This window comes from Vulpes vulpes, chromosome 16 (genome assembly GCF_048418805.1).
Source record: "Vulpes vulpes isolate BD-2025 chromosome 16, VulVul3, whole genome shotgun sequence".
Taxonomy (NCBI): domain Eukaryota; kingdom Metazoa; phylum Chordata; class Mammalia; order Carnivora; family Canidae; genus Vulpes; species Vulpes vulpes.
Genome location: NC_132795.1, coordinates 2274752 through 2299233, shown reverse-complemented (window position 1 = coordinate 2299233; position 24482 = coordinate 2274752). Strand labels below are relative to the sequence as shown.

The 24482-nt window shown below is 43.9% G+C and overlaps 1 protein-coding gene across 1 annotated transcript in view; it reads right to left on the bottom strand.

The window, feature by feature from the left end:
• Nucleotides 1-4513: 4513 nt before the first annotated feature.
• Nucleotides 4514-24482, bottom strand: part of FARSB (phenylalanyl-tRNA synthetase subunit beta) — a 67250-nt gene continuing 47281 nt past the window's right edge. The window contains exon 17 of the mRNA XM_026002070.2: nucleotides 4514-4786. Within this exon, the coding sequence (XP_025857855.2) occupies nucleotides 4635-4786 (152 nt within the window). The 3' untranslated portion in view covers nucleotides 4514-4634. The remainder of the gene's footprint in view (nucleotides 4787-24482) is intronic.

The window sequence follows — 24482 nt, the reverse complement described above, 5'->3', positions numbered from 1 at the left end:
GCAGGTCCCAGCAGGTCCCAACAGGTCCCAGCCAGCAGGCGGCCAGCAGGTCCTAGCAGGTCCCAGCAGGCGCCCAGCAGGTCCCAGCAGGTCCCAACAGGTCCCAGCCAGCAGGCACCCAGCAGGTCGTAGCAGGTCCCAGTAGGCACCCAGCAGGTCCCAACAGGTGCCCAGCAGGACCCCAGCAGGACCCCAGCAGGCGCCCAGCATGTCCTAGCAGGTGCCCTTCCATGGGGCTCACTGCCGCCCTGGGGCCCCATGCGCACCAGCCGTGCTGACGTGGCCTGCCTGCGGCGCCCCTGCTGTGTGTTGGCCTGCGTGGGTGTCTGCGGGGCCTGTGGCCCGACTGCCACTCTCCTGCTGGCCCGAGCCGGTGGCTGGTTTATCCTAGAGACGTATTTTCGGACTCGTGACAGGAAGTCGTGACTTGCAGGATGCGGGAGATGGCTTCCGTCCCCGGGCTTGGAATCACACGCGAGGCTTTGCGTGTCCATCCCAAGGACGATTTGCCCTGCACGGCTGAGAAGGCCTCACGTCTCAACGCCACGCAGGCCCCGCCGCATGTGCCTCCTACCGCCGGGGTGTGCGTGGGGCAGGGGGGCGTTCAGGGCCTTTAAGGTGGGACCACATCAGGTTCCTTAAGTAGGGACATGATCCCTACCTGATCCAGGCCAAACCCTATGGGTGAGTGAGACTTGAATGGAGGCCCCGGGCACACTGTTCCCACGCCGCGTGAAAATTCACACAGGGCTTCAGGCCGACGCAAGGCAGCAAGTCGTGTCGCTGGAGCCGCCTGTTGAACCCCGGCTGGAGCTGCAGTGTCTACACCCATCCCTTCCTAATCCCTTTACTAGGAGGTCAGAGCAGAGAGTGGGGTAGTGGGGAGCCAAGCAGGCAGTAGTGCAAGCGACAGTCACTTTGGGTCAACTTGAGTACCTGGGGGCCCCACTTCTTTGTCACAGGCTGGCCACCTGGTTGCTCTACCTTTATCCAGGGAGGGGCTGCTTTCCTCACGTTGGCTTCGGGCCCCAGGGGGCCGCTCGCGGATTGTCCGGGGGCTCCTGCTGCGCTGAACTTCATGAGGTATATGCCAGCCTCTACTTTTTTTCAAAATAATGTTATTCAAGCTCCTTATAAGCCACAACCTGGAAGACCTCAGCTGCGTCCAATGCTTTTGCAGCATAGGGGGCGTATTTTCCAGAAGGCACTTGTGTCCCTTTGAGGACACCTGTCTGGCAGTTTTGGAGAAAATGGACCAAAGAGCCAACTTAATACCCAAGCTTTGGGGTTTGCCATAGTGATGGAAAATATCAAGCACGAGGAGCAGCGGAGTCTGAGACACCAGATCGTAAGCAGGGCTCTTGTACCACCTTGATGGGCTCCGTGCTGCTGAGGTCCCGAGGGGCAGCTGTGCTAGTGGCTCCTAGTTAGGCTACCCCAGTCTAAAAGGTGATAGTAATTTAGCATCCCCTACACCTAGGACTCTAACCTCCTGGGATAAGACACCGCTCGAGTGCAGAAGTCACGTCAAAGGACCATCCAAGGGGCTCCCATGCGTCTCCGAATGTGTCTGTCAAACACCAAGTGTGGGGTGTACATGGCCGAGAGGCCTGGGCTTCGTGGCCTCCAAGCTGGTGCTATTTAGGAGGCGGCGTAGGGAGGCTCCCCGGCCACCGTAATCCCAGAGTTGGAAACAACAATGTCAACCGAGGAAGGGCTGAGCGGATTATGGGCATCCGTACAGTATTGCGTCATTTAGGAGTTGGGTCTACAGGTTCTGACCTAGGAAAGCGGGACATGCTTGGTGAAATGTCATGAGATACCCTATGTAAAACAAAAATCACACTTGCTGCAAATCAGTAAATAGAGTTTGACCCAAAATCCAAGAGCATGTGTGTGCTTGGCTGACGACTCAGGCTCAGAAAACAGGAACAGCACGAGCTAAATGGTTAGTTCGGACCCTTAATAGGAGACTGGGTGGGGGACCTTGGGAAGGTCTTAACTTTGTACAGTTTCCTAAAGAGTTATGACTTTTAACTGTTTGTGTTTTTGCTGTATTTTTTTATACAAGAAAACTCAGATTTTAACATTTTGGAAAAGTAGGTCAATGACCCATGGAATCCAAGTCACTCATTGTCACAAACCCATTTATTACCCATGTGACTCTTGGGCACATCATTAATCTCTCCAAAGGCTGAACGTTCTCTCATAAATTAGGGAGGATTCCTATTTCTGACTACCTCCTTAAAATTCCTATTTCTGAGTGCAGTTAAAAAAAAGTGAATGTTGAAACAAAATCATGTGTGAAAATACTTTGTAAACTGACGAGTAAAGCAGGAGTCAACCACAAGAAACCAAGGGTCTCTAATTTCCCTTTTAATTGTATGGCCCCAGTGTTTCCTGAGAAGGCAGGTGTCTTCTCAGGCTGAAGCCCTGGCCCCGGGCCCGATGCCCCTGCCGGGCCGAGTGCGAGGTGACCTGGCCGTGGACGGAGCCTCGAGGCCTGAGCTGGGGGTTCACTCTGCCTTAGGTCCCCGATACAGCTTTTCTCCCGACGGTTTCCTGCCTCAGAGCAGGACCACCACCGGGATGGATGGAGCCGATCTCCCCTTCACGCTGGGATCCACAGGTAGGTTCCAGAGGGCTTTTTGGCACGGGTGGTTCCCGCCACCCCCCCCCCCCAACGCAGGTGGCCAGGTGCTCAGAGTAAGGGGCCCACCCACTCCGACAACGGCAACCACAGGGCCTTTGACCGCAGCTGGAGCTACCAGAGCCTGGAGCTACCTCAAGTGACAGGTCAGTGGGCCCATAAGCCACTTTGAGCAGACCCATCAATTCTAAAATTGATGCTTTCACCCTATGCATGTATGTTGCCTAAGATTATTAAGTACCTGTTCACTTTTCATTTCCTCCCAGCTTTCCGGAGGAGATAGCTACTTACACGCACCTGGGTTAAGGTACAGATTCTTCGCAGCATCCCCAAGAGCTGCTGCTTCACCCTGCCCTCCCTTCCCTTCCCTTCCACGGGCTCTAGCCCAGCCAGGCTGCCTCTGCCTTTGCTAGAAGGTCCTGCGTGTGGCATCACAGGTGGTCTTGGGTCTGGGTTCTTTTGCTGAGCACCCTTTGGGATCCATTCAGATCCCTCAGTAGAGCACTTCCTTCACCTTTTTTTTTTTTTCCAAGTGGGCGGGGGAGCAGAGGGAGAGGAAATCTCACACAGGGTCAGAGCCCAGCCCCGAACCCCACATGAGGCTAGATCTCATGACCCTGAGATCGTGACCTGAGCTGAAGTCAAGAGTTGGACGCTTAACCACCTGAGCCCCCCAGGCGCCCAATAGTTCATTCCTTTTTTTGGCTGAGAAATACTCAATGGTACGGACGTACTAGAACTTATCCACTGGGCTGCTCGTGACCACTGGGTGGTAGCTATTACAAACACCAACACCGTTGCTTCCATTCCCACCAGCAGGGCACCAGGGGCCCACAGCCTGCGTTTCATCAATACTTGCCGTGAGTTTAGGTATTTCGTGTTGTGGTCGCACGTCCCTGAGGACGCGGAGTTACCTTCTTTGGGGAGACGTCTGCTCAAATCTTTAGGCACGCTGCATGCTAGTCTTTGCGTGCGTGACAGCGTATCTCATTCCATGTCACTGCTACCAGGATCTGCCTTCGACAGATTTGGGAGGAACAGAGGATAGTCTATGTTCACAGGTCTTGCAGGTTCACACCGCTGCCCTGACTCCAGGCATGTGGGACTGGGTTTTCTTCGTAGTAGGCTCAGCAAAGCCCCATCAATGTAATTCTCACTTTGCATGACAGAAGAAAGAGCTAACAAAGTTTTACACTTTGTGTTTCATGTCACCTTATCCGTCACTGAGAACTCCTCTCAAGCACCCAACTTAGCTTTTTTCAATCGGTATTGGAGGAGTCGTCTCGACCAGAGTCTAGAAGTAGCTATGAGGCAAGACAAGACAGACTGACAGAAACTTTGCTGCAGAGATCAAGACTTCCCTGCAAGACAGAACCTAGTTGCTCAATTACGATTTTATGGTATTGATTACAGTAAGCTGTGTGGCCTAGGGCAAAAATGATTTTTCCATGGTTTCCCAACGTTCACACTGCACCATCAGCATGTCGAACTCTGCCGGCAGGACACAGATGTGCTGTATGTTCTCCAGCTCAGGACATTAGTAAAAACACCCACTCACCTTCTAATGCTTGTGGGACAGGCTCTTCTTTCACTTCAAAATGACCTCGAAGTCCGTACCTGCTGGACCATCACCACTCGCGAATGGTTTCCCAATGCTGCATTAAGGTCAAGCGCAAGAACTAACTAGAAATCTCCCATTCTCTCGTACTCAGCACCGTACACACCCTACTCAGCTATCCTGTTTCGTCAGTAAGACTCGGAGCCTGCATCCTCTGGGCTTTTCCTAGCGTGCACCTTCAGACACAGTGTTCCCACGAGCTGGCCTAATGCAGGGGGCGGGCGGCACTGACCCACGGAGCCAGATATGGCTTTCTCCTTTATTAAACATTAAAGCACAAATGGATGGTCCCTGCGGGGAGGACTACAGGACAGCAGGGCAGGAGGAGGGGATACTCGGGGAGGGTCACACAGCAGAGACCCATCTTCACAGAAAAGGCTCAATATTGATTTCCAGGGAGGAGCAGGGCATGGTCAGCTCAAATTTGGTGATGACGTCAGGATGAAGGACCCCAAGCTTCCCGATGCTCTGACCCCTGGCCAAGATCTCTGCGCATCTCCCGGGGAAGAAAGCAGAGCCTGAAAAAGAGAAGAGAAATCAATGTTTCTCTTGGTAAACGTGTCAACAGACATTTAACACCTAAGGCTCACGAGTCTGTGAAAAATGACTTCTTTAAGGCACAGGCTAGGAAACCAGAGTGCTGTCCTCACACTTTCTAATCTTAAAAAGAAATATTTGATATTACAGCAAGGAACTCTTACGAGGAAAAGGCTAAGAGAAAGATCAAAGTCAGGGCCCTGTATGGGTTTTTGTTGATTGTGGGGTTTTTTTGATTTTTAATCACAGGGCTCTAAGCAGGAAGGATCAAGAAAAGGAGGCTGGAGGAGCACAGCTGGAGAAGTCCTGGGGGAGCTCCAAAGGGAGGAAGGACAAAGGGGAAAGACGAAATGTAAAACTGATGACCTTGCATGGGAAGAACCTGTTCTGAAACAGGTTTTTCCATAGTCATCCTGCTGGATTAAAAAGTCCACCCTGAACTCAGTTACTATTCAAAGCTCACTCTTTTCTACGTTATTACAGAGAGAAACACAATCTGCATGGTCCTCGGTGGCCTCGACCCCCATTCCTGTTGGAGGAAGCACCTCCTCAGCAGTTTCAGAGCATCGTCTGTAAAACCACAGCAAAGGCCAGCAGCAAACAGGTCTGGGCTGACCCAGAGTTACTTCTAGACACGCAGAAAGTACTCTTCCTCCGGGCTCACCAAACCAGTAACCGTTACTGAGGTTCACGCAGCTGAAGACAAGCAAACATGCAGGCCCGCTCCGCACTCGCCGGCTGGCGAGAGCACAAGAGTTCGACGCTCACTCCCTACTCAAGTTTGAAAAGAAAAAAAAAAAAAAAAAAAAGCTGACTCACTTCACTTGCCACCAACTTGAAAAGGGCTCAGGCCCACAGCTCCTGACAGATTCAATGCAAACGTTTACTGGCATGAACTATAAATACCCAGCGGGCTGGGCCGCAAGCCTGCAGCTGCCGGTTCAGTCAGTGCATTATTTATGAAAGGATAAACTGCTGAGTCTCTACTACCGGCTCCAAGGTCAACATGATGAAGAAATCCAGCAGGGTGGGGGCGGCACGCTGCTCACAAGTCAGTACCAGCTACACCATAAAGACACAGGACCATTACACATACCTCCCAGTCAGCCCAGACGCATGTGTTTATATTCCCAAAAAACCGTTTTAATCATCATTCTGAAATAACTCCAGAGCTCCCCTCGGCTGAAATATAGGTGGCCTGTTCCTTACACACATACACACACACACACACACACACACACACACACACCCCAAACTAAGCAGGGAAGCCAGACCTTCACTGAACTGCACCTGCAACTCCTATTTGGCTTTGCACGCTGCTCCACACTCGGGGGCGGGGCGGGGGCTGAGAGGGGCTGGAACCCAGAAACCGAATGGCTGATGCAGAGCCTCAGTGACAGGAACTCACTGCACCTGATGACGGGGCCTATTTTAACACTATCAACACAAAAACCCAATTTATAAAACTTTCCCCCACCTACATCTCTGAATGACAGTGAGGCCTGTACAAAGGGCTGGTGGTCAGTGGGGTGACCCAGACTTGGGGAACCCTCCTCCCACCATCCGTCACCCCTTCCTACAGAACAAGAGCTTAATACCCTCCACTAAGTGGAAAAACCCACCGGCCTACTTTTAAAGGCCATCCAGAAAGGAAGCTTAAGACCTCCACTGGTAACCCTGCCATGTTTAAGAATCCTCACTGGGTATCAAAATCCTTCCTTTTTATCTACAAATTCCAATTTGATTGGATTCATTTTAACTGAAGCATAAAACCAGACTATTTTAGAATCTAAGCCAGATGTGCTAGTTCTAAACAATGTTAGCAAAATAAAGCTTAAGAGATAAGAACTTAGGATTTTTACTTCATAAAACAACTTTTGGAATCAGCACTTTTTTTTAGCACAATTCAGTTACATTCTTCTTTAGTGAACAAGCCTGATAATGCCATCTGTCCCTTTCTCCGGACATTTGGAGCACACTTGGCTTCAGGTCATTAACCAGTCAGGTACTCAAACAAAAATGTTCCTATCACTAACCGCAATTTTCCCTCTTTCCAAAGAAAACTGAAATTCATATCACACATTACTTAAAACATTCAAGTACGAGAGCATTTTAAATAACGCGAATACCAAAACCCTCAGCCCAGCGCACAGGTCCGTGGGAGCCACTGCACACCCTAGTCAGCCCCGGGCCAGGGGCCTTCCCTGCACCAAAGGGAGCCTCTGGCCTCACCTCCAGTGTTGATCCTCCCCTACACACCCACATGTAAAAATTAAGTTCAAGAATGGATTTCTGTATAAACTTTGCTGAAAACTACACACTTCAGCCTGCGATGACCAGGATCATTTTCTTACAATTTTTCATTTCTCACAAGGTCAGATTAGGACCTAAGCACTCATGACCTGCTTCCTCTTCGGTCGGTTAGAGCAAGGCTACAGTTCGGTTCTTCACAATCACAAGTTGAGCGTGCACAACAGGGACTTCAAAGGCTACAGACAGAAACCCGACAGGTATGGGCTAAAAACACAGAAAGAAAATATAGACTGTGTGGCTTAAACCCATCTTCGCAGGCAGAAACAAAGCGCTCCAAAGAAGGTAGCTGAGAGCCCTGCTTCACTGCCGAAGCAAAGGGAACACAGCCGACCACGCTAGCCATCAGCCCGAGCTCAGAGACCAGAGCACCTCCCGCAGCAGCACGGTGCTTGGGCTCAGTTAAGTCCGGCGGATGGATGGGTCGTAACGCTCGAGCTGGAACTGGATGCAACTTAAACCAGTCTTTCCAGAAGATGTCACGTCCAAAGAGAGGCTCAGTGTGGGTCTGGGCTTGTAAGAAACCAGACCCGGATGGCAGGCAGAGGCCACTTTAAACTCAACAAAAACCAAACAGGCACCTCTGGAGAAAGCGCAGCCTGCTGGGTCTAGAGACAAAGGTGCAATTCAAGGAAAATCCTGTTGCCCTGTGAATGGAATTCTAAAATTCAAATTGTAAAAACTGTAGTTACTACTGTTCTTCACCTGCCTAAGCCAGAGTCCCTGGTTTGTTGTAAACGCTCCAATTTTCAACCTGTGCCAAACGCTGGCTGGCACAAAGCCCCGAGCCCACTTTTCCACCTGGTTCCCTACGCGGATTAAACGCTCAGCCGTGCTGGTATCCATCACAGCGAAACGGCCTCCGACATGAAACAGACCCGGGGGAAAATAGTGCTCTCTTGCTGGAATCCATGTGGAAGCCCAGACAAAAGAAACATCAGTTAAGCACAAGCAAGAATTTAATTTCCAAAACTTAGTGGGGTGTAAGTAAGTCCCTTAATTAAAGCTTTTGTAGCATCTCCTCAAGGTCTGTAATTGTCTCTCTGTGCTCAAGCGGCAGGACCACTTTGAGGACCTTGGGGGTAATTCCCGGCCAGTAACGCAGCACAGCACCCAGTCTTTAGCACATTTTCTGGCTAATTGACCTTCAAAGAGTTTGTGAGCTCCTGCTCTTGCTCGTTGCCAAACACCTTTCACAGTTTCTTTTTGCCCCGTCTTTCTTTTCGAGTAATATTATAGGCCCAAAGTTTGGATAAGCTTTACACATCGAGTCATTCCTATAATTTTATGAAGCATCGGAAGTAGAGGTTTAAGGCGGTAACTGAGCAGACCCCTAATCCCAACGCGGGACAGTGTTATCAAGCATGAGGCCCTCGATGCCCTTAATCTTCAACCCCCTGCCATTGGCTATATTCAACTAATTCCTCTGGTGCTTTATGTTGACCATCTCTTACAATCATCTACACATAATTTTATTTTTGCCTTTCTTCACATCACTAAGACATGCTTTGGGGTTCAAATATGCATACTGGTAAGTCCCTGCAATCTGGTACTGAATCGCCCCAAATTTTCTCCAATAAAAAGGTAAGAACAAAATAAAAAGGGACAAGGAACTCTGGGAAAGGACTGAGTGTACTGCTCATATGTCACAGCAAATAGCAGAATCCATCACTGTCAGCTTAGTACAAATAACCCATATGCACGCTCCCAAACCCTGGGACAAAACACAAAATGTGGGATCCCTGGGTGACTCAGTTGTTTAGTGCCTGCCTTCAGCCCAGGGCGTGATCCTGGAGTCCCAGGATCGAGTCCCACATCAGACTCCCTGCATGGAGACTGTTTCTTCCTCTGTCTGGGTCTCTGCTTCTCTCTCTCTCATGAATAAATAAATACAATCTTTAAAAAAAAAAAAAAAAAACAAACAAACAAAAACACAAAATGCATAGTCCTACAGATACAGGAGACCACTGCGCCAACTAGTGTGTTTTAAATCTAAGTGACTGATTATGTAAATGGGTAACGGGACAGGAACACCCGCTTAACAGGCAGATTCTAGGGCTGGCACCACCAAACCTGACCCCTCCTCTTCTAAGTGCCTAATTTGAAATACAGAGAGATATAAAATAATCCAATAATGGTATAATAATCTAGCCTAGGAAAACACAAAGGACAAAAAAGTCCCCAGCATTCCATTGTGGAGTGAAGGGTGGGGATCAGGCAGAATGCAAGCGGCCGAGACTCCCTACACACCCCTACACAGGACTCGGCGCCTGGTCTCCACCAGCGCTCTGACAGGCAGCAACCTTGACTGTCGAACTCTGCCGCCAGCACCTCAACCTCCCTTTCATTTTCTGAGTAGCATTAGTCCAAAGGAAGAGGACAAAATATAGGGCCTCTTTTTAAAAACTGAACACACACATACACCAAATATGGGAGTATGGGAGTTGTTCTCAAAGTTTTAGAGCAGGAGTTGAAGTGTCCCAGCAGAGTTCTACAAAGCGCGGACAATCCAAGAGGCCAGGGGGAGGCACGAGGCAGGCAACACATTAACTTACAAAAAAGAAAAAGCTGTAAGAATAGATGAGGAAACAGCGTAACTATGGAGCTGTACACCCACACGTTTTTTTTCCCAATCCCAGTCCACTACGGGTTGGGAGAAAATATTTCTAACAAAGATCACTTCATTTGCAAGTGGAAACTGAGTAATTTCCAACTGGTAATATAAAATACCCATTTTCCCCCAGATGTATACAATTCTTCACCTTACATCTGAAGTGAAAATATTTATGGTACCTAAAAGTCTTTAAAGAGAAGGGACCTAATCCCTTGAGTTTAATGGCTATCTTTCATCCCTTTCGGAAGATCAAAAGAAAGAAAAAGCCCTTACACAACTTTACAGTGCTAATCCCAACACACCTGCAGACATCATTAACTCTTAAAGCGAAGGCAACCGGACGTGAGGGGAACCAGTGGCTACTTAACCCCACAGCACGGAACCGGGGAGGAAGCCTGTGCTCACGGCGACATCCTATCGAGACAGGGCATAGCAAAACCCCTACTGCAAATAAGGACTGGATCCTGGAGACTTTATTCTTAAGAAGTAATCAGCAAAGCCCAGACTATCTAGTCTTCTAACGAAAAGGAGAAAGGTCTTCAATAAAGGACCTTTAAAAATCAATCACCACAATCAACGATACATACTTAGAACTCCAAAGTTTCCGGTTTTACTTTGTACAGACAAATCTCTAACTTCTTTCCATGGTTATCACTTTTTAACGTTAACATCTACTTTAAAGTCGAATCTTATGTGCTTCTTATACACACATACACATATTTAAAAACCCAAAGGAGATCAGCAATGTTAGAAGAATTTAAATGTGATCCATCCAATTCCAATTTTAAATCAGTCTCAAGTTTACTTGTATAAAACCAAAGGATTTTTAACTTCAGGTTAAAGAGTGCCCTGTCTACTCATTTCAAAAATTCCTATTCTAGGGATCCCTGGGTGGCGCAGCGGTTTGGCACCTGCCTTTGGCCCAGGGCTCGATCCTGAAGACCCAGGATCGAATCCCACATCGGGCTCCCGGTGCATGGAGCCTGCTTCTCCCTCTGCCTATGTCTCTCTCTCTCTCTCTCTCTCTCTCTCTCTCATTAAAAACAAAAACAAAAACAAAAATTCCTATTCTAAAATAATGCCATTATCCTGCATTTTCCTGACACTTAAATCATTTCCCCCAAATGGTCACATTTCTTAAACATTCACAGGATGGTTTTAGAGTAACAACATCAGAAACAAAAGGTATGGCTCTCCTGCCTTCCTGGGCCAATAAAAGTATTCTTTTCTTGTTTTTCTACCTAATAAAATCCTTTAGGAGACAATTTCTCAAACCAAATATGAACACCTTTAAGACTCTCCACAATTATAGTGTAACAATACTAATAGTGATAACAAGACTATTGTAGGGCTAAGTGGGAAAAGAATGGAGATATGGACTATAGAAGACTGTACCTATAATTTCAAAACTAGTTAACTTATTATTCAAATTGAGACCACTGGCCAACCTCACACGTGTAATTATGATGGATGGGCTTAAGTTTCAGAGTTAGATTTCTGCTAACAAGTAGGGAGGGCAGGAGAAAAAGGAAAGAATGCGGACACCGTTAAAGGCAGTCTGCCCTGCCTTCTATTCCTCTCCTTCCATCCCCAGGAAGGGCAGGGCCTCAGTCCCCGGGCAGCCCTGGCCGAGCCCCTGAGAACTGAGGGAGATGGACAGATGGGAGAAAGTGGAGCACAAGGGGATTAGGGGACTTGCCCAAGGCAAGCAATAGTAGAGGCTCCAGAGCGCACCAAGGTGCCGGCGGCCACTGAAATGGGGCGCCCTTTTGTGTGTGGCCCAGAGGCACAGATGGCCTCGAGGATAATGTTTTCAAACTTGTGGTCAAGCTGTCCATTTCATGTTTGCAAACTTCTGGTTTAAAATAAATAAACATAACTTAAGATGAAAACAAAAAACCAACCTGACCCACCTCTAACTTCATATCCAAGTATGCTCTGTAAAATTAATAAAACAACAGAATACTAACGAAACCCAACAAAACCTAGAGCCTTCCAGGGAAAACAGAACTGTTTTTTAGACCTCACACAACCACAGGCACACTTAAAGACTAAATTCCAGATTCTTGAGACAAAGCTTGAACGTGAGCAAATAAGCACCAAAGTGACGCCATCTAAAAAGGCAAAGACAAAGAGCACATATGTTAGAACTGCCGGTAGAGCCTGCTTTTGAAGCCTTGAAACTCCTGCAGACTCTGAACACTGGAAACGACCTCAGAGAAGATCTCGTCCATTTCTTTACTTTAGAGATGAGAAAATGGATACCAGAGAGGCTAAGAAAACCATACAGCCAGCTAACAGCAGAGCTGAGATTAGAAGCACAGTCTGTGACTTTTTTATCCGGTGCTAATTTTCTGAAGGGCAAAGGTGAAAATCCACCCTGTGTTTACTCTGGAGAGTATCTATTTCCAAAATGCCTTCCCAAACGGACCTGCCTCTCAACAACTCTATGATACAGACGGACAGATCCCATCATTCCCACTTTAGAGACGAAGAAGCTGGCACGGAAGGATTAAGTCCTAAATCACTGGAAGCAACATGCCAGGATCTAACAAAATGGACTCTTTCCCATCATTTTAACCAGTGTCTATACCATCTTGGGGTCTGTATTTCAACTTAGCTTATATTCATATGTCTAAAGACATTTTTAACATTTTCATCCTATGTGTCGTAGTTTGCCAAACTGTTCTTAAAGTATTTTATGTTGGAGTTGTTTCCAATTATCCACTGTTATACACAGGGCTTCTATAGTACATATTGGTTTTTGCTCTTTCTTGGTTTCTTTCCCTTTGCCAAAAGCAATACCACACAAGTAAAAAAAAAAAAAAAAAAAAAATCCTTGTCTAGCTCATTATATATCAAAGTGTTAAACAACAGACTTCTAGCAATGGTAGTTGCAACAAACCACAAACTTAGACTAATAAGCATGATGTTGATCCCATCTCGCACAACACTAATTAGCAACTACTACTTATTTTAGTTCTACTGGTAGAGGGGGGAAAATGCTTCAAAGAAGCCTCGGAAAATAATTCCAAGAGAACATCTCTGTTTTCTCTGTTCAGAAAATATAATTCAAATGAGCTAGGAACCTGCAGAATTTAAGAAAATAATCAGACACTTTTCTCTTCTGGAAGGAGAGTGCCAAAGTACAGCGGCTGAGATAACAGCATTGATAAAATATCTGCCAGCTACCAGTGAGTATCCAACACATCAAAACAGGTCTTACCGTAGAAACAGGAAGTTCTGGAGCCGTTTAGAGCAAGGCCTTTTATCTGAGAGTTTTGCTCTAGTGTTTACTCTTTACGGCCTTCAACATCACTCAGAAGAAATAAAAATCCTGGAACTACAGTCACATGGTTTTCGTTTACAGTAAGGCAAGTAAACAGCTGCCTATATTTGCTGTCATGCTGGGCAGTGTTGCTGTTCCTCACATTTCTCCTTTTCTTCCTGAATATGCTTTTCTTGTGTAAGAGCATGGCTGTCACCATGGCATCATTTCAGAGGGCGGGGAGATTTTTCTATTGCACTGAATTAGCCCGGTTTTTTTTTGTTGTTGTTGTTGTTGTTGTTGTTAATACCTGAAATTGTTACAAAGGGACCAAATTTCTCTTCCTTCATGATTAGAAAGGCAGCTAAAAATCAAAGCATCTCTTAAGTTCACATTGATATACATCAAGTGAACTGAAGTCAGATCCTTTCCTGAAAAGAATGTTTTTCAAGGAACAGAAGGGGACAAGTAAGAGCAAGAGGAGAGTAGGAAGCACACCCGAAACAGAATGGCTACAGGGACTGCAGCATGGTGAGGGCGAGGGGTTCTAGGTACAAGCTACCCACCTCACCCCTGGCCTGTGGAGCCGAGAATAACCCCCGGCAGGAAGATTACATTCCTGACCCCCATCCACCTGAGCCTGTAGGTCTCCAGGTGTTTCCAAGGAGGGAGGAAAGGGTGCCTGCATCACCCCCATGACTCCCCCAGCATTGCCTTCTCAAATAGGTCAAGATCAGACCAGTGCCATTGAATATCAGTGTAATGCAAAATAAATCAAGATCCAAGCTCTCAACTGGGACCTTGGTGAAGTTAAACTGTCCTATCTTTTATATAAAAGCAGTGGGAACACCTTAAATGAAGGTCAATCTGAGGGATTCCTGCAATGATGTAATAGAGGACGAAGCTAAACGGCAGAAAGGAGTCTTCTCTAAATAAAATACGGGAAAGGACCTCTGGAGAAGACATATCTAAGGAACGTCTGATTACAGTTCTGCTTCCCCACTGCCTGAAAGTCCACAGTAAAATATTCGTTTCCCTTTTTTTTTCTTAAAGATTTTATTTGACAGAGCGCACGAGACTGCACAAGCCTGGGGAATGGCAGAGGCAGAGGGAGAAGCAGACTGTCCACTGAGGAGGGAGCCTGATGTGGGGCTCGATCCCAGGATCCCGGGATCATGAGCCGAGCCAAAGGCAGACACTGAACATACTGAACCACCCAGGTGCCCCCGCATTAATCATTTTTAAACAAAGCAGATTATGGATTAATATTTTTTTAAAAATCAGTAAGCATTAGACTCCCAGAATCTTGCTTGGTTTAAAAGAAAAGAAAGAAAAGAAAAGAAAAGAAAAAAAGAAAAAAAAAAAGAAAAGAAAAGAAAAGAAAAGAAAAGAAAAGAAAAGAAAAGAAAAGAAAAGAAAAGAAAAGAAAAGAAGATATTTGGTCAGTGATTCTTAACAACCTTCTAATTTCCTAAACCAAGCTACTAGCTCCTGAGCAGTGGGAGTTTCTACACAAACTATACCTTTTGGCTCAACTAAGCAAGGAGAGAGCAAGATGCAAAAGGTGCTGGCATTCAGTGGAATGACTCTGTTATTCTAAAAGAAGAGAAGTAAACCACCATCACCACCCCCCACCCCAACCCCCAACAATCCCCCAAATACCTCACTCTGAGTAAATTCCTTGGATGGGAAATCTGGTTACGAAATTGCAAAGTACTTTGAAAAGATGATAGATACCAACATTTGCTCCAGCTCCAGGGTAAATGGGACCATATACAGAGTCCTCTACTTTGATACATAATGCATTTTTGAACAGTTACCAAAAAACCCAAGTATAAATATACCATCAGCTAAAGGTTTTATAAACCCGTTATGGCAACAATGTTTCCTTTTAGAATATCTTGGAATCTTATCAATACTATGTGATTAGGGTCACACTTCAATTTCTAATTACCTCTCTTTACATATAAATAAGACATGTATTTTAATGTTGGGAAAGACTGCAAATGGACTAAGAGGGCTGGGCTAATTAAGGAGACAATCATGCCAATTCTGTGGTTGCAAATTTCTTGAAATACTTCCCAAGACTTGAATAATAAGAGGTTTTCTTTTCTTGAAAGAGTCTGATTCAGATATTCTCAAGTTTCTCCTGTACCTGTTCAATCTAACTAAAGGACTTCCAAAAAAAATCATTCCATTTTCTAAAGATATCAAAGATAAAAGTTTAGATCTCTTCTATTCCTTCATGGATTCCAAAAGGCATTTACCATAAATTTAGGTTAAGTTAAATAGAACCATTAAAAATTTTTAAGAAGCACTGATAAATAGCATGTATCAAAATCTCCAAAGCACACAGAAAAAGCAAAAAATGGCATCTATTCCTCAAATGTACTTAGGATAAATTACAAACAGGTAAGAGGTTTAAATGTAAAATTATGAAACACTTAAGCACTAAAAGAAGCATGGGGAATTCCTTCCTCATTCTGGAGTGGAGGAAACATTAGGATTCAAAATTCAGAAGCAATAAGGAAAAAGATTAGCAAGTTTTACTATATAAAAACCTACATGGCAAAAAAACAAAACAAAACGATAATTTAAAAACTCCTGAAAAATGGTTGGACATAGGGGCCGCTGGGTGGCTCACTTGGTTTAGTGTCCGCCTTCAGCTCAGGTCATGATCTCAGGGAGCTGGGATGGAGCCTCACGTCAGGCTCCCTGCTCAGAGGGGAGCCTGCTTCTCCTTCTGCTACTTCTGCTCATGCTCTCTCAAATAAGATCTTTAAGAAATGGTAGGATTTATATTACAAAGGGTTAATATCCCTAAATGCATAAAAAGTTTCTAAAAAGAGAGAAGAAAAAACCCAACATACCTAAAGAAAACATAAGCAAGACATATGAACAGGCAGTTCACAGAAAAGGAAACAAAATGTCCTAAAACATGAAAATGTTTACTTGCTCATAAGAGCACCAATTAAAACTACAGCAGACATCATTTTCCTCCTGAAAAGACTGCCCCCAAAATACAGAAGTCTGACAAGTCTGGGAACAAAACTCAAGGGAAAAAGTCTTCTTGCTGGTGCTCCTAGGTTTGTGTAATGTTAGAACACAAGTTCTCTGGGGTGGGGGGCGTAGGGGTGGGGGTTGTCACTAGCTAACAAAAATATGAATTTACCCTTTGTCCGAATAATCCCATACTTCTAGGGATCAGTCCCAAAGAAACAGTAGCAAAAATACCAAATGACATATGCTCAAGGCTATTCATCGTGGCATTATTTGCAGCAGCAAAAGACTGGAAACAGCCTAATTATGTCCATCGAGAGGGAATTAGTTGAAGAAACTGGCACTCTAGTACAGTGTTCTGCAGAGGGAAAGTGCCAAATGTCCATGTGTGGCTGCGGTGACCTCCAATGTAGATTAAATAGAAAACAAGGTACAGAGCAGTATATGTAAAGTATCAACTCCCCAGTTGAGAATGTGGAGAACACACACAGATTTTTAAAAAACTACAGAAAGATAACTGAAAACTAGTAAAAACCATAACCTATACAGGCAGTGAGGGAACTGTGTGACGGCAACAGAAATAGAAGCTAGAATCCTTGAAATAGACTTCATTTTGTAAGCTGTATCTTAAGTACAAAGAGAACTGCACATAACATTTAAATTGTTGTAAAAATAATATTGGTTGTCATTTTGAAAAACAGGTAGAGTGAGCAAACAACATAGCTCACTAGGAACCAAGATTTTCTTTTTTTTTTTTTTTTTTTTAATTTTTATTTATTTATGATAGTCACAGAGAGAGAGAGAGAGAGGCAGAGACACAGGCAGAGGGAGAAGCAGGCTCCATGCACCGGGAGCCCGACGTGGGATTCGACCCTGGGTCTCCAGGATCACGCCCTGGGCCAAAGGCAGGCGCTAAACCGCTGCGCCACCCAGGGATCCCGGAACCAAGATTTTCAATGTAAAGAAGAGCTACAAATATAAAGCCAAGTATATTCAATAAAAATCCTCTAATCCTAAATATAAATTAGAAAGATGCATAAGAAATCAATGTTTTCTCATTTAAAAAGAAAAAAAATTTTCCCAGCCCTGCACACCAAAGTCCTAGAAATGACTTCTTCAGTAGCAGTAAGCAACCTCAGCACCCAAAGATCTAAATTTGATTTCTCACTAAAAAGAACCAGGGCCACTTGGGAGATATACCGGCTTCCATGTCTGCCACAGAAAATATACATGAGCCCGGAAATGTTTTCTACATTATCACCGGCTTTAGAAAAAGACCCCTGTATCCAAACATTTCTCCCTCTTCATTTTAATAAAAATCTCCTGACAAAGGTTTCTCAAGACTTAAAGGCTTTTCCCTTTTCTTCCAGAATCTTTCAAAACCCTCAAGAAGCTGAGGAAGACAGAAATCCCCACCCCAGGGCCTGTGTGTCCCCCAGACCAGGAAAGAGAGAGTCAGCATGCAGTCTCAGAGCCTAAGTGGTTGGGGCGGGGCGGGGGTATCTGCAGGTGAGCAGGGTACGGCCTCAGGAGGCAGAGTGATGAGCAGAGCAAACATGCAGGGGAAAGACGAGTCAGTTCACAAACAGAAGCACTGCTCAAGTAAATTAAAAAGTTAGGAATAATGAGAGCCGGGTTTCCCTCTGTTGAAGAGATGCACAAATATGGAACAAGCGAAGACTAGAGTGAACCCTGAAGGTCTGCAAGGAATTGGGGGCACTGCCATGAACGAACTTATAATCTCAAAATACATCTGGAAGAAAATGTGTGTGCATGTACATACGCATGTGAGTAACTCGCACCCCCAACAGCAATAAACACACCCTAAATACTGGCTTTTACACACCATTCCCCAAGAAACAGAACCAGGAGAGAGACATGGGACAATGGAAAGTCCCAGATAAGCCTAGGAATATCTTCTTGTGCCCAAAGCAAGAGAGCGGTACTAAGGAATAGGAACACGTTGAAAGGATGCACAAGCCAGCTTGAAGGAACACTCACTGGCCAAACTGGGGACAATGTGAGCATCACCATAAATGGTTATAATGGATTAAAATATTGAATAAGAAATAAGGAATCCCTACTGATACAAGTAGGAAGACACATTCAGAACAGGACATTTAAATAGTTTCAAAGTTCTTCCCACAAAATGTTCACGATAACAGAGGAAGGAATAACTTTACAGGAAAGCCTAGTACTCACAGCCCCAGTGATTAAAGTAGACAGCATGAGTTATGAAATAAATGGAGACTGTGTGCCACTTGAGAGGACTGCGTTGTTTCTGCAGCATTCCTCCAAAGATGCCTAACCTGAATCTAACAGTGAGGAAACCACAGACAACCCAAAAATCAAGGGGTGCACTAACGTAATCACTGGCCTGTGATGTTCCAAAGTGTCAAGGTCATGAAAGTCATGTAAAGACTATTCTAAAACCCTTCAGAAAGAGACCAGTGAGACATGGAGGCTGCAGACAACCCAGGAGTCTCCGATGGAAAGGATGATAAAACTTGCATGGGGTCTCAGGATTGGGTGGTGGTTAGCATTAAGAAGAATGAGGTTTTCCTGATTTTGAGGATTATATTGTGGTTCTACAGGACAATGTCCTTTGAAGGAAATACTGAAGCATTCCGGGTAATGGGGCATCAGGTGGTAACTTACTCTCCAACAATTAAGACTGTATTTGCATTTTTAAAATAAGCTTATAACAGTTTCAAAACTTTAAAAAACAAAACAAAATGGGGCTTAAGTTATAGGATGCACCTCTGAAGGGTGCCTTCATCAAATTCTCAAAGTTAAAAATTACTGCCCCAGTTCTATACTTGGAAAGAAAAGGGAATACTAAATTTGAGTACATCAAGGGGAAATGGACATTTTGAAGATGGGTAAATTCAATATACTTATTTGCTTTAAACCACATCTACTTCAAAAGAAGTGAGAGTAGTTACTGGTTTTAAATAACTCCCAATTATTCCTTAAGAACAAACTCTTTTCAGGGCACCTGGATGGGCTCATCACTTAAGCATCCAACTCTTGAATTTGGCTCAGGTCATGATCTCAGGGTCGTGAGACTGAGAAAGGTGGCAGGCTCCTTGCTCGGCAGGTAGTCTAAGATTCTTTCCTTCTACCCCTCTGCACTCACTCACTCTAAAAATAAATAAATCTTAAAACAAAAAAAAACTTTTGCTTTTAGGCCACTCCAATAGCTGGATGGACAGATCTTAAGAAGGAAACAACCTACCTAAATATATGCATACATGTTTTGTTCTGTCATAGTATTTCCTACTGTTTTGGAAAATTCAACACCTTATTTCATTTTGTTCCTTTATTCTGACAAAATATTAGATATCATGGGGATCCCTGGGTGGCTCGGTGGTTTGGCGCCTGCCTTCAGCCCAGGGTGTGATCCTGGAGACCCGGGACTGAGTCCCGCGTCGGGCTCCCTGCGTGGAGCCTGCTTCTCCTTCTGCCTGTGTCTCTGCCTCTATCATAAATAAATAAATAAATCTTAAAAAAATATTAGCTATCATACATTATTTTAAAGTGACTGTGTTAAGGAATTTGAGTTTATCAGAATAAAATAAAAGTCACTACCATATTATATTGACTCGTATCATTAACTCTTCAAATTACCAAAGAACTTAAGAAATATGAGCTGAATCAATGTTTTAGCAGATTTTTCCCTTTTAGCTCAGTGTTAATGAAAAACACTCTGAATTTTGCAGTACCTGGAAGTGTACAACAGCATGAGATACCTGGTATTCCTGAGCAATAAGACCTGGAGGCCATCCAAGTGCTGACATCTGACTGCTGATTTAGGAGCAGCTGGACTCACAGCAATCATGTCTCATACTCACAATACACCACTCCATGTGACAGCAGGACCTGCCGTTACTAAAATCTTAGAAGCCACGTACCCGCTACCATATTTCCTGGGAATGGCCCAGGTCTTCATTAGCTGTTAAAATACACACTGGAAATAAATGCCAGTGGTTAGCAACAACAGCCTTCAAGACAAGATCCAACAGCGTCCATGAGATGAGCGATTGTGAAGGCGGCTGGAATGAAACCTCTCCACATGTGGACAGGAGAGGGGATCATCAAAACTGTGCTCAAAAGTCAAGAGTAAAGGGATATAACAACTGAGAGAAAGAAAAAATGACTTTGCTAAGAGTTAATTTTAAAATGACTTAGAAGTTAGCTTGAAACATGAGATTCTATCATCTTAGAGCTGGACAGCACTTAATTCTGCCAAGGAGTTCAGGCAGGTGGAAATTAAAATAGATCTTGTAAGGTAGGATTGGTTTTATCTTTGAAAAAAGAAGACTCCAAATATCAATGGCTTAAAAAACAGTTTATATCAAAGGCAGAGTTAAGTGCTCCAGGGAAATTAGGCTTTTATCCTGAACGGCCACGTGTTCAGTGGACTACTCCACGTTAGCCCTACCTAGGGATTTATTCAGTAGGTTTACCTATTTTCTATCCACCCACCCATCCATCCATCCATCCTTTTAATCTTCTGGATTGGCCAGAAGGTTGACATTTAGCTTACCAGAATACATCGCTCCTAGGATTCACAGGATAGTGTTTGTAACCAACACGCCACAGCATACCCACCATGTGCCAAAACCAGCGTACCACCAAAGTTTGACCAATGTGTCAAACTGCTACTATCTGAGGAAAGCAAAGCTTTCTTATATGTAACATGAAAACTGAGTAGTAAAAGGTACCCTAAAAAAAATCCTCTAAACTTGCAGCATCTGGGCCCCTGAAATAAGGTAAAAATGAACTTCTTTGTATTTGGGCCATGGTCTTTTCTACAGAATAGCAGAAGCTAGGTTCTAGTTTGGAAGCAGGAAAAAAAAGGAATACAAGGTGGCAAATAGACGTTTTCCCTACTATATAAATAGCTGAATTTAAGTAACTCCAAAGAATGGATTCATTTAGAGCCTACATGCTTATAGGGATAAAAATTAGTCCTTGGGGGCAGAAAAGGAGGTATGAAGAAAAATCGTATAAATTACAATGGTTTGTGGCCCTCCAAAGCTGAACCCAACCTGACCATCTTACTCCCTAGTATTCAGTTCCTCTCACTAGGTTGTCTTGGGCATCAGAGGAATAGCACCGACACGGATGTTAAAGTAAATGTACGCAAGACCAGTCAGTACTACAAACCATGGCGATATGGCTGTGACTCTGTGACTGCAAGACTTTTTACAGATCATGAAGCCATGTGGACAGGTGGCCCGCACATGCGTAGAGGCCGATGGCAGCTGCCTTGAGGATGTTGTTCATGTCTGACTCCAAGAGCTTCTGTGCATGGCTCAGACTTTGAGGAATAAAAAGTTTCTAATTCAAAGTTATTCAGCACATCGTTAATTACATCATGTGCCAAAAGGAAAAAACAATGACAATATCTGACTACCAGCTAGTGATTTTCTCTCAAGGGAAAAGTTAAATTCACTAATGATTAAGAAATTAGTTTCAGCTGTTTTACTTTCGCTGTAAAAATTTTTTAAATTTCAAAATGTGATTAATTGGCATATATAATTTGACACACTATAGTTTATATAAGTAAAACATTAACAGTTATTCAGTAGATAGAACTTTTAACTTAGAACTTTATTTTTAACCCCCAATTTCAAGAAGGTTTATACTTACTCTTTTTATGTATGAAGCACAGCTATACACAGAGTATACAATACGTAGGGGCAATTAGAGGAAAAAGTCTAAAAATGTTCCCTAGGGGAGAGACAATAAAGTAAGTCGAGCAATAATTATGACAACATCTGTCAGATGGGAAACGGAGCTGAGTCATCCAAGTGGGACTTGGCATCAAGCACTCCAGTTTGCCGAGGAGTAAATCAGCAAGTAGACACACACACACACACACACACACACACACACACACACAAAAGCGCCTGCGCGAAGTGAAATAAAGCATGAGTGGAGAGAACTCTGGTACACGTATGAGAGGGAGGCAAAGACACACACTCAAAAATCCAGGGCTAAGTGAATTGCATGCTAACTGCTCGAGCTTTATAAACACTGTGGCCCCTGGTTCAGTGCTGCCCCCTGTATGGGGATCACAGCGACTGTGTAACTGGTTTGAGGCTTTTGTTACCTTCAGAGAAGGTAACAAAAATTGTATTTGAAGGCTTGCCTCAAACATGAAAAAGTAGAGAAGCAGAGGAATAGGATTGTTTTTACACAGAGTAATATGGTCGGGAAACTTAAAAACAATTCAAACCTTTTTTTCTTTTAAACTTAATGCCTTGGGATCCCTGGGTGGCGCAGCGGTTTGGCGCCTGCCTTTGGCCCAGGGCACGGTCCTAGAGACCCGGGATCGAATCCCATATCGGGCTCCCGGTGCATGGAGCCTGCTTCTCCCTCTGCCTATGTCTCTGCCTCTCTCTCTCTCTCTCTCTCTCTCTCTCTGACTATCATAAATAAAAATAAATAAAAATTTTAAAAAATGTATTTAAAAATAAAAAATAAATAAAAATAAACAATGCCTTAAAAGAGTGATGCCTTTGTTGGTGGTAACTAGGTGTGGACACATCATATGGTTCCCCCCTTTATTCTAGTCCAGAACATTTGTGTAAATCAAACCATAAATGGAACACCTTTACTTCAACAAGTTGTTCAACAGATCTTCTATTTCCAAGCTCATGTTACACTAAAAAGCAGTGCGAAGACCCAGCAAACCTCACAATTTCACCCGTATTTTTTAGCATCTGAAATCCTTCACAGGTGTCCAAAAAGGTCATGACCTACAGGTCAAGTCAACGATCATTAGGTGTTACTGTAACAGAAGGGGCCTAAATAACCACTACTATGGGTACATATGGTACAGGATTAAATGTGCACATCACTTACACGGTTATTGTTCATTTCACAAAATGAATTCTGAGCAGCTTGAAAACTAGAATGATCAAAACTAAAAGTTGTAAAACCTGTCTCTCAGAGATCTTGTCCCAAGTTAACTGAAGTTTTCTGGAGAATTATAAATACATCAAAACTGAACTAGGTAACAAATTAAAAAGGGGAAAAAATACACACCAAATGCAGCCAACTGTACACAAAGCTTACCACCTCCTACAAGAAATTATTTTTGCCACAGATTTGCCCAGCAACCACGTAACTGTCCTAAATACAAAAATGTTGAGTTTTTTTTTTTCTTGCCCAAAAGTGGTTTCTGAAAAGGATAAATGCATTTTGACATACATCATTTAGTTTGCAACAAACCACTAAAGAGAAAGAGCTGAGGGGAAGGTGAGAGGCATAAATATATATGCTGCAATAATCTGATCAAATGCCATTAAAACACTGAGCTGAACCCTTCTGAAACCCTCAAAAGGTTCTATAGCCTGCTAAAAAGTTCAAGGTTCTTTTTTTTTCTCCTACCACTTAACTGCCCTTGTTCTATCATCAACTCCATAGTCTATCTCAGGCTATGTTAAGTGCAAACATGCTCAGCAAGTGAAAACTCTGAGACTAAGAGACCACAGCTTCTACCTCTGTCTGTAGTCATGAGCCAGGAGTGCTCCTGCACCACAGACTCGACAGGCTGCAGAGAGCTCCTGCCTTCATAATAAATAAGGTTACACTCCAATGTCAACAGAACACTTTGGGATCAATGCAATGATTGATCAAATGAGCTTCCAGATTTCTCTCACAATGGACAGGGCCACATTTCTCAAAGGGGAATCAAATTCTGTTCCACTCACCATGACCACCGCACAGCACAGCACAAAAGGAAGGTGGTGGCATTCATTAGAAAAGACAGAAGAAATTAGGTGTAACTGCCAATGAACTCACATTAGCAGGAATCTCTGGTGAACAGACTTAGCTCAACTATAAATGCAAAGCCACCAGGGATTTTTAATTATTAAAAAGTACACCATATGCCAGAGTAACAGAAGACAACTCAGTAATCAAGAATGGTAGTTCTTAATCTGCTTCTATTCTTTTTGTTACTGTGAAGACCATTTCTTTGCAGAAAAAGCTATATGCAAAATAACAATAAATCGATGGAAATGATGTAGCCAAACACACGACTACTACCAAATTCCTGTGTTCACATATTTACTTAGGAGATCTATATGTACATCTACATGATCTATGTAATACATACATGAAGTTTTAGATGAATACCAGCTTTGCTACTGACTTTGACAAACCACTTACTTTAAGTGTTGATTTCTTTAACCATAAAAAAAGATCATGTTTGTCATTAAACAAAATAGACTTAGAAATGCCTATGAGAAATGAGGAACTATTATTTAGAATGACAGTAATTCACTTTGGTTTGATGGTTCTTACAGAAAGCACTTAGGAAAAAAAAAGATGTGGCCAATGCTGGTGATGGGGCAGCAGAAGTAAATACCTTGTTTTATTTTCCCAAAATAGCCAGTTTAGATATACTTAAGTATGTATTGGTCCAGGCCACCCATATACATAAAGAAGCTATACCAAAGATTTTCAA